This window comes from Chlorocebus sabaeus, chromosome 2 (genome assembly GCF_047675955.1).
Source record: "Chlorocebus sabaeus isolate Y175 chromosome 2, mChlSab1.0.hap1, whole genome shotgun sequence".
NCBI classification, from domain to species: Eukaryota; Metazoa; Chordata; class Mammalia; order Primates; family Cercopithecidae; genus Chlorocebus; species Chlorocebus sabaeus.
The window spans coordinates 41054964-41071393 of NC_132905.1; the positions used below are offsets into that span (position 1 = coordinate 41054964).

Genomic DNA, 16430 nt, shown 5'->3' on the forward strand with positions numbered 1-16430 from the left:
GTGTCCTGATTTTCTAGGTACCGTCTGTCATGGCTTCCCTTGGCTAGGAAAGGGAATTTCCTGACCTCTTGCACTTCCCAGGTGAGGCAATGCCCCACCCTGCTTCAGCTAACACTCCGTGGACTGTACCCACTGTCCGACAAGCCCCAGTGAGATGAACCCAGTACCTCAGTTGGAAATGCAGAAATCACCGTCTTCTGCATTGCTCATGCTGGGAGCCGTAGACTGGAGCTGTTCCTATTCGGCCATCTTGGAACTGGACCCCCAACTTACAGGGGTTTTACCTGCATTAGAGCTGGTGCTCTAAATTCAAATTTAGATCCAAACTACCGCTAAAGTTTGATAAAATAACTCCAGCTCTACTGAATCAGAATTTCAGGGGTGGGGTCCAGAACTCTGTTTTAAAAAGATCTTCAGGTGATTCACAAACACACTCCAGTTTGAGAACAATTATCCTAGCATAATGTCTCTGCTCTTTCCACTCATTTCCCAATCATCAAACCTGGGACCTTCAATCTTCTTATGTTAGTAATAATAATCAACAACCACAAGGCCCCTTCCATGAGCCTTCAGCAATATGGAATCTTCTAAACCCTTTTCTTTTTTTTTTTTTTTTTTTTTTTTTGGAGTCTCGCTCTGTTGCCCAGGCTGGAGTGAAGTGGCGCAATCTTGGCTCACTGCAAGCTCCACCTCCCAAGTTCATGCCATTCTCCTGCCTCAGCCTCCCGCGTAGCTGAGACTACAGGCGCCTGCCACCACACATGGCTAATTATTTTTTGTATTTTTAGTCTCGATCTCCTGACTTCATGATCTGCCCGCCTCAGCCTCCCAAAGTATTGGGATTACAGGCGTGAGCCACCTCGCCCAGCCTTCTAAAGTTTTCAAAAAGAATGTCATCTGAATCGCAGGATAGTGCTGACCTCCCAAAATTAAGGAAGCCCTGCCACAAAATAAACACACATAGAGACCAGAAGGATAACACAGGGAACCTAACGGTGATTATCTTGGGATGATGGGATTATAGGTGATGTTTATGTTTATTTTCTGAATTTCTCAAATTTTCTATAGCTTACACAGTAAAAAGAGGCTATTTTTAAAAGCCAACAGAAGGGAAAAAAAAAGCAGACAGCTTGTGTCACCTAGAGTCCCTGAATACGCCCCTCAAAGTTCCTTAAGAGTTACCTTGAGGATGTTTTGGCACTCAGCGAAGTCACTGTGGAGGTGGCTGGTGGCGTGCAGCTTGAAGAGCAGCTGAGGAATTCCACTCCACTTGGATTGTTTGTCCCTCTCTGTCAAAAAAGTCTCAGTGAACTGTGAGTTAAAAAAAAAGAGAAAACATATTATTGTATTATTGATAATAGCTGATATGGCAAAGGAGAGCAGCTGACTTCCAAACCCACCCAGGACAGTTACAAATTTCTTTCTAAGCGCTACTATAAAAGGCCTCTGTCTAGAAATCTTCAAAACCTCCCTAACAGCCTATTACTATAAGTAGTAAGGAGGAGGGACTGGAAATACTCTTGTACCACCCACAAACAGCACAATATCATTGAGAGTGGACTCAGACTAACAGTAAACATATACTGGAAATTCTAGGGCAACTGCTAAAAGTACTTTTACAAGAAGAATAATTGATATGCTAAGAGATGAAAAATAATGGAACCATATAAACTGCACAGTTAAGCCCATAAAAGGCAGGAAAAGAGGAGAAGATAAACAAATAACAAGTATAATAAAACCAACATGGTATATATTAATCCAACTATATCAATAATCGCTGTAAATATCTATAAATGGTCTAAACAATCAAAGGACAGAGACTACAAGAATGGATTTTAAAAACCAAGATCCAACAATGTGCTGTCTACAAGAAACCCACTTAAATATACATACAGATACGTTAAAAGTAAGGGGAAAGGCCGAGCACGGTGGCTCACATCTATAATCCCAACACTTTGTGAAGTCAGGGCAGGTGGATCACCTGAAGTCAGGAAGTTTGAGATCAGCCTGGCCAACATGATAAAACCCCGTCTCTACTAAAACTACAAAAATTAGCCGAGTGTGGCGGGAAGTGTCCATAATCCCAGCTACTCGAGAGGCTGAGGCAGAAGAACTGTTTGAACTCAGGAGGCAGAGGTTTCAGTCAGCCAAGATGACGCCATTGCACTCCAGCTTGGGTGACAGAGCAAGACTCTGTCTCAAAAAATAAAAAAATAAGTAGATGGAGAAAGATAAATCGTGTAAAAAGAAAGATGGAGTAGTTATATTAATTTCAGACAAAGCAGGCTTCATAAAAAAAATTATCAGAAATAAAGTGGGTCATTTCATAATGACAAAGGGGTCAATTCTCCAAGAAGATACAACAATCCTTAACATATATGCATCTAACAACAGCATGTCAAAATATGAGGCAAAAACTGCCTAAAAGACCCGCCAGACAAAAAAATGACAAATCAACTCTTACAGTTAAAATATTTTAAACTAAAAGAAAACAAAACTTGTCAAAATTTGTGGGATGCAGCAAAAGCAGTAATAAGCCAGAAGTTTATATCACTGAATGCATATATTAGAAAAGAAGAAATATCTATAGTCAATAATCTAAGCTTCTACCTTAGTAAACCAGAGAAAGAAGAGCAGTTTAAGCCTAGAGCAAACAGAAGAAAAAAATAAAAATGAGAGCAGAAATCACTGAAATTGAAAACAGAAAATCAAGAGAGAAAACAAAACCAAATGTTAGTCCTTTAAAAAGATTAACACAATCCATAAACTCTAACCAGGCTTATCAAGAAAAAAAGAAACACAAATTACTAATATGCGATACATAAGAGGAATTATTATTACTGACTCTATGGACTTCGAAGGATAAAAGAGTATTATGAACTCTTTGCCCTGATATTTGCCTAGCACTTTGGGAGGCCAAGGCAGGAGGATCGCTTGAGCTCAGGAGTTCAAGACCAGCCTGAGCAACATAGCAAGAGCTCGTCTCTACTAAAAATCAAAAAAATTGGCCAAAGGTGGTGGTGCACACCTCTGGTCTCAGCTACTCAGAAGGATGAGGTGAGAAGATCACTTGAGCTTGGGAGAATGAGGCTGCAGTAAGCTATGACAGCACCACTACACTCCAGCCCGGGTGACAGCGCAAGATCAAAAAAAAAAAAAAAAAGACATCATTATAACCAAAGAATGGAAACAATTCAAATGTCCATCAACTGATGAATAAATATAGTATATCCATCCAATGGAATATTATTCAGCAAGAAAAAGTAATGATGTACTGAAATTATAACAAGGATAAATCTTGAGACCATTATGTTAAATCAAAGAAGCCAGTGTCTAGCTGGGCACAGTGTCTCATGCCTGTGATGCCAAAGTAATCCCAGCACTTTGGGAGGCCAAGGTGGACAGATTCCTTGAGCTCACGAGTACAAGACCAGCCTGAGCAACATGGTGAAACCCCATCTCTACAAAAAAAAAAAAAAATACATATATACACACACACACACACACACATATATATACACACACACATATAAATTAGCCGGGTGCGGTGGCACATGCCTGTAGTACCAGCTACTCGGGAGGCTGAGGTGGGAGAATGGCTTGAGCCCTGCAGGCAGAGGTTGCAGGGAGCCAAGATTGCGCCACTGCACTCCAGCCTAGGCAATAAAGCCAGACCTTGTCTCGAAACAGAAACAAAAACAAAGCGTGACTCCATCTTTAAAACAAAAACAAAAACGAAACTAAAAGCCAGTCTCAAAAGGCCACATATTGTTTGATTCTATTAATTTAAAATGTCCAGAATAAGCATATCCGGAGACAGATTACTGCTTGGCAAAGGTTGTGGGGATGGGGAAATTGGGGAGTAACTGCTACTGAATACAAGGTTTCTTCTTTGGGTGATAAAATGTTCTAAAACTGATTGTGATTGACAGATGCATAACTTTGTGCATACAGTAAAAACCACTGACTTGTACATTTCATTTTTCGTTTTTTTTTAACCCTTTTATCTCCTTGGTTTACCAACTTGTACACTTTAAAAGGGTGACATGTGCAATATGTGAATTACATCGCAATAAAGCTGCTACAAAAACTAAATAAACAAATGAACATAAGTGAACTTTTTAGGGTGACAATGTTCTAAAACCAGATTGTGGTGATGGTTGCATAACTTCATCAATTTGCTGAAAATCACTGAATTGTCAACTTTTTTTTTTTTTTTAAGACGGCGTCTCGCTCTCCCGCCCAGGCTGGAGTGCAGTGGCGGGATCTCAGCTCACTGCAAGCTCCGCCTCCTGGGTTCACGCCATTCTCCTGCCTCAGCCTCCCAACTAGCTGGGACTACAGGGGCCCGCCACCTCGCCCAGCTAGTTTTTTGTATTTTTTAGTAGAGACGGGGTTTCACCGTGTTAGCCAGGATAGTCTCGATCTCCTGACCACGTGATCCGCCCGTCTCGGCCTCCCAAAGTGCTGGGATTACAGGCTTGAGATACCGCGCCCGGCCGAATTGTAAACTTATAATGGGTAAATTTTATTGTATATAAATTATGCCTCAATAAAGCTATTTCAGAAATATTTTAAAAAAGAAAAGGGAAGAAAGGACATTTAAAAGGCAAATATTGTATTAAGCAAGTATATTTAAACACAAAAATGTCAGTTATTATATTAAATCTAACTGTACTAAATGGTCCAATTAAAAACAAAGTTTGGGCTGGTTGCAGTGGCTCATGCATGTTACTGCAGCACTTTGGGAGGCAGAGACAGACAGATCGCTTGAGCCCAGGAGTTAAAGACCAGCCTGGGCAACACGGGGAAACCCTGTCTCTACCAAAGAAAAAAAAAAATTAGGCACAGCAATGTGTGCCTGTAATCCCAGTTACTCAGGCAGCTGAGGCAGGAGGATCCCTTGATGCTAGGATGCCGAGACTGCAGTAACCTGTGATCTGGTACCATACTCCAGTCCGGGCGACAGAATAAGACCTTGTCTCAAAAAATAAATAAAAAATTAAATTAAATTAAAATAAAATAAAATAAAATAAAATAAAAACAAAGTTTGTTATGCCACTTACCAGAGAACAGAAATGCTAAAAGAATGGGAAATAATACACAATGTAAACATATATCAAAAGGTAGTATAACTATATTAAAATCAGCAAGAGCAAAGAAAAATCATTACCAAGCCAGGCGTGGTGGCTCATGCCTTTAATCCCAGCACTTTGGGAGAGCAAGATAGGTAGATCACTTAGGTCAGGAGTTCGAGACCAGACTGGCCAACATGGTGAAACCCCGTCTCTACTAAAAACGCAAAATTAGCTGGGCATGGTGGCACAGGCCTGTAATTCCAGTTACTCAGGAGGCTGAGGCAGGAGAATTGCTTGAACCCAGGAGGTAGAGGTTGCAGTGAACCGAGAATGCACCACTGCACTCCAGCCTGCGTGACAGAGCAAGACTCCATCTCAAAAAAAAAAAAAAGTACTACCAGAGATAGGCACTTTAATAAGGATAAAAATGGCAACCTGGATAATGTTAATGGTCCTAAATTTGAAAATATCTAATAAAAACTTCAACATACATAAAGCAAAAACAGACAAGGCTAAAAGGAGAAATAAAGAAATCCATAATCGTAATGGGAGATTTTACATATCTCTTTCAAAAACTGATACATACAGACAAAAATTAGTGAGAATATAGAATATTTTAACACAATTAAACAAAACGGACACACCTCGAGCAGTATATCTAGTAAATGCACTCTACGTGTCCTTTACAAATATAAAGAGAACATCTGCAAAATGACCAGCTGGTAGGCCATACAGCAAATTCAATACATTTAAATGAACTGAAATACAGACTATGTTCCACATCAGAAAGATAATTATAAAATCCCCATGTTTGGAAAACAATATACTTCTCAAAAATGCACGAGTCAAAGAAAAAATCAAAGTGGATACATGAAAATATCCTGAAAGATAATGAAAATACTACACATTCAAACTGATGAGGTACAACTTAAGCCATGCTTAGTGACCACTATAACCCTGATACCAAAACCTGTCAAAAGGAAAACTGCAGGCCAGTTTCACTAATGACGATGTAAGGAAAAAACCCTAATTCAAAAACTGAATTAAATTTAAAATTTGTATCAGAAATTAAAAGTTGGTTTAATATTTGAAAATTTTATTCAATGCAATTCAACATATTGATAACAAAAACGAGAATGATATGAATACCTCAACTGATACAGAAAAAGCATCTGATAAAATTCAACATCCATTCATGATAAACTCAAACTAAAAAAAAATTAATTTCTGTTAACAGGTATCCACAGAAAACCGACTGCAAACATCACACTTAATGAAAAAATGTTTAAGGCTTTTTCCCTCTTAGACCAGGAACATGCTACTTCTATTCATCATACTGGAGGTCTCAGGCAGCAGAGTAAGGCAAGATATATAGAAGACATTAAGATTGTTAAGGATAAAAGATTCATTTGCAGATGATACAACATTCACAGACGACTGTACAGGTATACAATCCGAAAGAATCTAAATGTAAATTATCAACCATTACAGCAATATAAAGGAATAATATAAAAATCTATCATATTTTTATATTAACAGCTACAATTTTTAAATGTAGTTTTAAAAACACTACTTATAATACCACTTTAAAAAATGCTAAGGAATAAATCTAACAAAGTTATGCAAGACGGCTACAAAGAAAACTATAATACACTCTTGACCAGGCACAGTGGCTCACGTCTGTAATCCCAGCACTTTGGGAGGCCGAGGTGAGCAGATCACTTGGGGTCAAGAGTTCAAGACTAGCCTGACCAACATGGTGAAACCCCATCTCTACTAAAAACACCAAAAAAAAATTAGCTGGGCACGATGGCGGGCACCTGTAATCCAGCTACTAGGGGAGGCTGAGGCAGGAGAATCGCTTGAACCTGGGAGGCGGAGGTTGCAAACAGCTGAGATCACGCCACTGCACTCCAGTCTGGGAGACACAGGGAGACTCTATATCCAAAAAAAAAAAAAAAAATACAGGAAAATAACTTCCAATTTAGAATTCTATACCCAGCCAAACTAAATATACAAGTGTCAGAATAAGATATTTTCTGATCTGCAAGCTTAAAAAAAAAAAAAGGTACCTCCCAGGTACTCTTTCTTGGGAGGCTACCAGAGAATGTGCTCCAGGAAAAAGGAAGACAATTCAGGAAACAGGGTCTAAAACATGAGAAAACAAAGAAAAATGTTCTGGATTTGGAGAAGAGAAGTCCCAAGAATTCAGCTGAATAGCAGACCTAGTAACTAAACTAAACTGCTAAACTGCAGTAGAAGAATGAAGGGCTTCAAATGATTTCTTTAAAAAGTTTTAGAATTTAGGAACAAATTGTAAGTATACAGAAAGCAAGTGGGCAGTGGCTCACACCTGTAATCCCAGCACTTTGGGAGGCCGAGGCAGGTGGATCACCTGAGATCAGGAGTTCGAGATCAGCCTGGCCAACATAGTGAAACCCTGTCTCTACTAAAAATACCAAAAAAATTAGCCAGACATGGTGGCGGGCACCTATAATCCCAGTTACTTGGGAGGCAGAGGTTGCAGGGAACCGAGATCATGCCATTGCATTCCAGCTGGGCAACAGTGCAAGACTCCATCTAAAAAAAAAAAAAAGATATACAGAAAGCCAAACAAATTAAAAGGATGCATTACTGCATTATTCCCTGACTTCACCACCATGCAATACACCAATGTAGCAAAATTTCACTTGTACCCCATTAATACAATTTTAAAAACAGTAAAATAAAGGATGCACTATCATGCTAATGAAAGTCAAAAGGCTATACAGGGTATAAGTATATTTATCCTTCGATTTAAAAAATGGAAGAGGACTGTTTTTAACATGACAAAAAACAAAATTATACAAAACATATATAATTGTACAATATATGGCCCTGCCGTAAACAATAATGCTAACATCATAATGTAAATACTTAACGACAGCCAAAACTGTGATATAACTACATTGGTAGAATAGTGGAGACGGGTAAGAAGGAATCAAATGTGTGAATTAAATCCTAGTCTTTTTCGAAAGCGAAGAAAATAGAAGTATCTAAAAGTGAAAAGAAACAGCTTTATTACCACGTTATTTAGAAATACTGGCTCTCCTGCTTCCTGGATTCTTCTCTTGCAAAAGAAATAGCTAAGTATGGACACTGAACAGCATTGGGAGTATGGAACTTAGAGGTGCAAAGCGGGCAGTGCACTGCTGTTCTTTTGTTACAAGCTTCATGACACTCAGAGACCTAATCACAGTCCAAACACTTGACTTCACAAGCGATTTCTTCACTATTTCTGCATTGTCTTACAAGGCATTTACTCTCTTCTAAAAATAATAATTTGGGGCTGGACACAGTGGCTTACGCTCATAATCCCAGCACTCGGGAGGCCAAAGCGGGCCCACTGCTTGATCCCAGGAGTTTTAAGACCAGCCTGGGCAACATGGGAGAATCCCATCTCTACAGAAAAATACAAAAATGAGCTGCATGTGGTGGCATGCACCTACAGTCCCAGAAACTCCGGAGGCTGAGGTGGGAGGACTGCTTGAGCCCAGGAGGTGGAGGTTTCAGTACACCAAGTTTGCACCACTACACTTCAGCCTGGGCAACAGAAGCAAGACCCTGTCTTAAAAAAAAAAAAAAAATCATCAGAATTTTGCTTTCCTTGTGAACAGCTTGGCACTGTGATGAAAGTGCCACCATTCAGTCATCTTCACAGTTGAATTACTGGCAGGTATCATATGGGTTTTCTCTTGAAGTACTTGTGGTTTAACAGTTGACAGCAGTGATAATCTCTTACATCATACCCTCTAAACTGTCAAGCTGTTTAGCAAATGTGACATTTCTAGACATTTACAGTTTCCACTGATTATACTGTTTTTCAAAATAATTAAAGGCTAAATTCCATGAAGATAAATGTGCATCTTGTTTCTTTAATCCCAAGTGTAAGATATCTAATGCTTCAAAATGTCATACTAAATGCAAGGGTCTCGTGCAATCTCACTGCAACCTCTGCCTCCTGGGCTCAAGTGATCCTCCCGCCTCAGCCCGGCCCCTTCCCCCTCCTGGCCCCCCCCCCCCCCACCAAGTAGCTGGGATTACAGGCATGCACCACCACGCCCGGATAATGTTTTGTATTTTTAGTAAAGATGGGGTTCCACCCATCTTGCCCAGGCTGGTCTTGAACTCCTGAGCTTCAAGAATCCGTCTAGCTTGGTCTCCCAAAGTGCTAGAATTACAGGTGTGAGCCACCACACTCGGTCTAAGTAGATCCCTTAAAGGATAATGAAGATAAAATACCTTGTTGGGTTATTTTGACAATGCATGTAAACCACTGAATACTTGGGTCTCCTTTAATGCAGTTATGATTCGGTAAAATTAGGAGTAAATTTTAGGGCCTGTGAATACAAAATCTTCCCATTGAAATGAATGGCACATATATATATCTACATATATACATATATAGATATATATGTGTGCGTATATATACATGTATATGAATGAGACTGTATCCTAATCAGTTTTTCAGTAACAAATGACCTTTGAAAAGCAAGGGAAGGTTTATTTGACTTAAATGCCTAGGTTTCATAAATACTAATGCTTAGAATGAGGCTAAAACAAGTAGGCCGGCGCGGTAGCTCAAGCCTGTAATCCCAGCATTTTGGGAGGCCGAGACAGGCGGATCACGAGGTCAGGAGATCGAGACCATCCTGGCTAACACGGTGAAACCCTGTCTCTACTAAAAAGTACAAAAAAAAACTAGCCGGGCGAGGTGGTGGGCGCCTGTAGTCCCAGCTACTCCGGAGGCTGAGACAGGAGAATGGCGTAAACCCGGGAGGCGGAGCTTGCAGTGAGCTGAGATCCGGCCACTGCACTCCAGCCTGGGCGACAGAGCCAGACTCCGTCTCAAGAAAAAAAGAAAAAAGAAAAAAAAATAGAAACCCCGTCTCTACTAAAAATACAAAAAACTAGCCGGGCGAGGTGGCGGGCGCCTGTAGTCCCAGCTACTCGGGAGGCTGAGGCAGGCGAATGGCGTAAACCCAGGAGGCAGAGCTTGCAGTGAGCCAAGATTGCGCCACTGCACTCCAGCCTGGGTGACAGAGCAACACTTCATCTCAAAAAAAAATAAATAAATAAAAATAAAAAATAAAAAAAACAAGTAGTGCCTAATGAAAAAGCTAGTGAATCTGGCTGGGCATGGCAGTTCACGTCCGTAATCCCAGCATTTTAGGAGGCTGTGGTGGGCGGATCGCGAGGTCAAGAGTTTGAGACCAGCCAGACCAGCACGGTGAAACCTTGTCTCTACTAAAAATACAAAAACTAGCCGGGCATGGTAGCACACGCCTATAGTCCCAGCTACTCGGGAGGCTGAGGCAGGAGAATCACTTGAACCCGGGAAGCGGAAGTTGCAGTGAGCCGAGATCGTGCACTACACTCCAGCCTGGGTGACAGAGCAAGACTCCATCTCAAAAAAAAAAAAAAAAAAAAAAAAAAAAAAAGGCAGTGAATCTAAAGAAAAAATATAAAGTAATTTAGATATGCCAATAATCATAAAGGAAGCAATGACTGGCATGTGGGAAATTTAACGGCATCCCACAACCCAGTCTGTCACCAGACTGCCAAACTGAAGGGCATCTAGGGATGGTGGGTCATGACCTGTAATGTGAGTTGCACTACCCTAGAGCCCAGGGTTTACTCAGTCTGTCCTTTCCTTCAACTCCTACTGATCATTCAGGGCCTTGTACGCCCATGGTAAGGAATCCAGAATTGATTCTATCAACCGCAATGAGATGAGGCTGGAGAGTTTTAAGCAAAGAATTTATAAGATCTGATCTGTATTAAGCATCAAATGTGCTGATGAATATGAAAAGGCTCAGTAAACTCCAAAGTACCACCCCAGCGTATTTTACTGCCTTGACAGAGGGCAGAACAAAAGGAAGGGAAGAAAATAAGGCAAACTAAAATCCAAGTAGAATTGACCCATTATAAATCATGTGGCCAGTAGTCATGACCCAGGCTTTCCTTATGCCCCATTTAGGCAGATGGAGAAGATCAGATCTGGTGGAAAAGGGAGAGGATTTTGGCTGTCAATATACTAAGTTTGAGATGCCCATTAGACATCAAAGTGGAAATGCTGAGAAGGCAATTGGATATACCTACCCACCCCGAGCTAAAAGGAGAAACAGGAATGGAAACAGAAACTTAGGATCCCTCAGAGTATAGAGCAGTTATTAATAACAATACTAGCTAATCTTTACAGCAGTAAGCAATGTACTTACAGCTGAGGAAGTAGTTTCAGACACTATTTTAAGTGCTTTATATGTATAATTCACTTGGTCCTCACCACAACCTTGGAAGGTCAGGTCCTATGATACTTACTTTACAAATGAATAAACTTAGCCATAACAGATTAAGTAACTTGTCTAAAGACACACAGTAAGTAAATACCAGAGCCAGGTTTCAAACCTAGGCAATTTGACTCTGGAACTCTTTAAAGCCATGAGATTGCTTGGCGAGTAAGTCTAGACATAAATTAGACTGAGGACACAGTATTTCAATTCAAGCCATTTCCTGAGTATCAAATGGCTGGCAAGGTTTCAGGCTCTGCAGATACAATGAAAAATAAGACACAGTCTCTTTGAGAAGCCCAGTTTAATTAGCTACTAGCTGAGAGAAACTATTTACTAAACAACTATTACTATATGCCATACTGGTTAAGCTTTTAAAACATATTATTTCATTTAATCCTCCTAACAACTTTATGGGATAGATGTTATCATCACCTCTTTAGAAATAAGGAAACTGAAGTTAAAAGAGGTTAAGTAACTTAACCTTGGCCACTCTGCTAGGATTCAATTCAGGTCCACCTTACCTTAAAATCTGATTTTTTTCCCAAGGAAATTCCATCATATGCTATACCACAGATGATCCTTGAGGACATTACGTTAAGTAAAATAAGCCAGTCACAAAAAGACAAACACTGTATTATTATACTTGGGTTATCTAAACTAGTCAAACTCATAAAAACAGAAAGAAGAATGGTTACCAGGGACTGGGAGAGAGAGAAATGGGGAGTTGTTCAATGGTAGTTTCAGATTTGCAAGACGAAAAAGTTCTGGAATCTGTTTCACAACAATGGGAATATACTTCACATTACTTAACTATACACTTTTTCTTCCCCCCTAAAGATACAGGGTTTCACCATGTTGCCCAGGCTGGTCTCAAACTCCTGGGCTCAAGTAATCCACCCACCTCATCCTCCCAAAGTGCTGGGATTACAAGCATAAGCCACCACAATGGGCCTGACCTCTACACTTATAAATGGTTAAGATGGTAAATTTTATGTTTACATATATATATTTACATATGTATATAGCTTGAGGCAGGGTCTCATTCCGTTGCCTAGGCTGCAGTGTAATGATGAGATCATGGCTCACTGCAGCCTTGACTTGCCAAGCTCAAGCGATCCTCCCACCTCAGCCTCCTGAGCAGCTGGGACTACACGCATGCATTCCCACACCTGGTTATTATTATTATTTTTTTGTAGTAGAGATGGGCTCCACTACATTGTCCAGGCTTGACTCAAACTGGTTCAGGTGATTCTCCCATCTTGGTCTCCCAAAGTGCTGAGATTACAGACATGAGCCAATGTATCTGGCCTATATTATATATTTGTTTACAACAATTAAAACATTTTGGCCGGGCACAGTGGCTCACACCTGTAATCCCAGCACTTTGGGAGGCCAAGGCAGGCGGATCATGATGTAAGGAGTTTAAGACCAGCCTGACCAACATGGTGAAACCCTGTCTATATTAAAAAGACAAAAATTAGCTGGGCGTGGTGGCACGCGCCTGTAATCCCAGCTACTCAAGAGGCTGAGGCAGGAGAATTGCTTGAACCCAGGAGGTGGAGGTTGCAGTGAACCGAGATTGTGCCACTGCACTCCAGCCTGGGCAACAGAGCAAAACTCCGTCTAAAAAAAAAAAAAAAAAAAAAAAAATTTTTATTCTGGTCTTTTCCTACTATACCACATGCCATAACGGTATGGTAATCTGGGCAACATAGTGAAACCCTGTCTCTACCAAAGATACAAAAATTAACGGGGTATGGAGGTACATGCCTGTAGTCCCAGCTACCAGGGAGGCTAAGGTGGGAGGATCACTTGAGCCCAGGAAGTTGAGCGTGCCACTGCACTCCAGCCTGGGTGACAGAGCAAGACCCTGCATCAAAAAAAAGGGTAAGTAAATAATTTATTCTGCAGGATGGGAGAGAGGAGAGGAAGGACACAGCATGAAATAAATTTTTTTAAAAAACTAAGAATATCAGTATTTGAAAGATGAAGGTCCCCATTTTATCCTCACATTTTATCTAGGCAGGGGATCTCTATCTCAGCCTCTGAAATAGCTCCCATACCTATATACAACCATCAGTTACCACAATAACCTGCCTAAACCAGGCTCCAGAATTTTCCAGTAGCCTTGTATCTGGTGAGGTGTTTTTTTTTCTTTTTTTTTTTTTGAGATTAAAGTCTCACTGTCACCCAGGCTGGAGTGCTGGAGTGCAGTGGCGTGATCTCAGCTCACAACCTCCACCTCCCAGGTTCAAGCAATTCTCCTGCCTCATCTCCTGCCTCAGCCTCCAGAGTAGCTGAGATTACAGGTGCATACCACCACGCCCGGCTAATTTTTGTATTTTTAGTAGAGACGGGGCTTCGCCATGTTGGCCAGACTGGTCTTAAACGCCTGACCTCAGATGATCCACCCGCCTCGACCTCCCAAAGTACTAGGATTACAGGCATGAGCCACTGTGCCCCGCCTCTGGAGACCTTTTCTAGGCTCCTCCCATTCTAGGTCATTCGGCACTGGAAACAAATTAAGGTGCCTAAATTGCCTCATTTATTATGCTAAAGAACTTCTGTGGCTCCCTATTACTCTCAGAACACTGATTATCAGGAGGGGTGTTTAGGAACATATCACCTAGCCTTTCTGAGCCTCAGTTTCCTCATCCATATTAACAAATGAGTCTTGAAGCATAACTCAAAAGCTTGAGCATTAAATAAAGATAACATATGCCTTGCACCATACTTGTTCTAAAGTTATGTGCTCACTAAAAGTTAGTCCTCTTTCTGCCTGCCTCTACACACCCAGCTCAGTAAGGTATCTTAGCCTAAGAAGGAAAGACCAAGTATTTCTAGGAATGTTTGTTTTTTTTTTTTGAGACAGGGTCTCACTCCATCAATCTCCGTCTCCCAGGCTCAGGTAATCCTCCCACCTCATCCTCCCACAGGCACGCACCACCGAACAGCCGGCTAATTTTTTTGTAGAGACAGGATTTTGCGTTGCTTGGGCTGGTCTCGAATTCCTGGACTCAAGCGATCTGCCTGCCTGGGCCTCCCAAAGTGCTGGGATTACAGGGTCTTAAGTCAGGTAGAGAACACCACAAGGCGGAAAAAGGCTGCTCATCTATGGTTGTGTGATGGCCACGAAAACATCTCTCACTCACTGCTCTTTTCGTCCACAATCCTCCATACACACAGACCACCTAGCCTTTATTTTATTACATCCTTTTCGTCACTTGAGGAAGTGATATTTAAACAAAATTTAAATAAAGTTATACTGTGAAAAGTCTCACTCCCATTTTCTCCCCCTTTAGCCCAATTCCCACCTCACTCCCACCAACCACTTTATTAGTTTGAGTACCCTTCAAACTTCCTTTACGAAAAAGCTGTCTTTAAATAAAACTACTGTTTTACAGGTGTTAGCAAGGTTTGGGGTGGGGGAGGGTGGAAGAAGTAGGAGACTAGGTCCTATTCAATCTGGTTTACCCTAAAGCAGTGTCCTTCGCTCACTCAAAAATAACAATAATCATATGTTGGGCACCTGTTATAAATCAGATGCTTAATATTAACTACCTTCAGCCCTTCCTATGCACCAGAAATGCACCAACGCTTTACACAGTTGCCCCCTTTGATCTCCACAACAATCTTAAAACGTAGGTTACTAATTCTCATCTTCATCTTGCAAGTGAGGAAACTGAGGCACAGAAAGGTCATCTGCCCAAGCGAGAGAGAGGAGCAGGGCTTTGAACCCAGGCCTGACTCCAGAGTCCCTCTTAACCATGACGCTCTGCATTGGCAAACCAGATACAGTCTGTGCACCCGCTGGAACTCGGCCTCATGTGGGAGACAGGCGAGAAAAAGGCAGACAACAAAGAAATAAGAAATTATAGACTAAGAAAGTAATGTAAACGAAATAAATTCCCAGCTGTGACAGAATAACAATGGGGACCTACTTTAGAAAGGGGAAGGAGTGTCAAGAAAAGGCCTGAGAAAATGACATTTATGAACGCTTGGGAACCATTTGGGGGCTGCAATGATGACCCCCTCCCCCACGCCCAATACACAGGGGAGAAACTCGAGGCCCATAGAGGCTAAAACAAACTCGCCAGGGTCCCCCAGACGTGTAGACGTGGCGCAAGGAAGGGAGGATCCAGAAACTGGGCCCAGCGTTCGTACACGCCATCAGTGCCCACAGCAGCCCAGCCCCGCTCGGCCCCTGACAAGGGGCAGCAAGCCAGCTGCTTCCTACGACCCCGCTGCGGCTGAGAGCGTCCGGACAGCTCACAAGGAGGCCTTGCGGCCAGCCAAAAGGGGTCTGGCCCGTCCAACGGCGGCCTGGAAAGGCCTCTTCCCCAGCACCCCGCCAGCTCCCGCCTGGTCCGCCCCGCCCCGCCCCTCCTGGTCCAGCCTTGTACCTGCACCGCCCGGACCAGGCCCCGGCCGGTCAGCTGGCCTTGCCGCAGCTGCAGCAGAATGTTACTGGGCCGCGGCCGGCCGCCCCATCCGCCCCAAGCCGCCACTGTGGCTGCCGACCGTCGCCCACGGCCGGCTCCGGACCCAGCCGCTGCCGGCGCCGCCGCCATGTCTCCTCGTCGGACAAACAGGAAGCAAGCGGCCTCGGGGCCGCGGAGATTTCTACGGGGCGGCGGAGGGGTCGCCGCAGCGCCCCCAGTGGGCTGTCGGCGGAGGCGCAAGCCGCGTGGCAGGGACAGTGCGCGGCATAGAGGCTGCTGGGAAATGTAGTCCTGCGCGGCCGCAGGGCAGGTGGGAAAAGAGATGTGGCCTTTCCTGCACTGCCGGTTTCTCTGGCCCCCGGGCCCAGCATTTCGGCGAAATCTCCCGAGGTCTGAGACCAGTCTCTGTGTGCGCACTCTCCCATTTCTCTCGCCTGTTTGGGGAGGATGCAGCCAGCTGGCCAAGAAATGATCCTGGGCTTCGGGTCAGGAGTCAGGCCCTCGAGTCCGCTTCCTGCCTGCTTCTCTCTACACGTGACTCGCTGCGGACGTCGACCAAGTCATCGCACTCTGCCCCT

The 16430-nt window shown here is 42.7% G+C and overlaps 1 protein-coding gene across 4 annotated transcripts in view; it reads right to left on the bottom strand.

Annotated features, from left to right (window-relative positions):
- Window positions 1–16028, bottom strand: part of TRPC4AP (transient receptor potential cation channel subfamily C member 4 associated protein) — an 88008-nt gene extending 71980 nt beyond the window's left edge. For all 4 annotated transcript variants that reach the window (XM_073008122.1, XM_073008119.1, XM_073008120.1 and 1 more), the window contains exons 1-2: window positions 15814–16028; window positions 1183–1311 (exon numbers count right to left, since the gene is read on the bottom strand). In XM_073008122.1, the coding sequence (XP_072864223.1) occupies window positions 1183–1311; window positions 15814–15981 (297 nt within the window). In that variant the 5' untranslated portion in view covers window positions 15982–16028. The remainder of the gene's footprint in view (window positions 1–1182; window positions 1312–15813) is intronic.
- Between the last annotated feature and the right edge of the window lie 402 nt (window positions 16029–16430).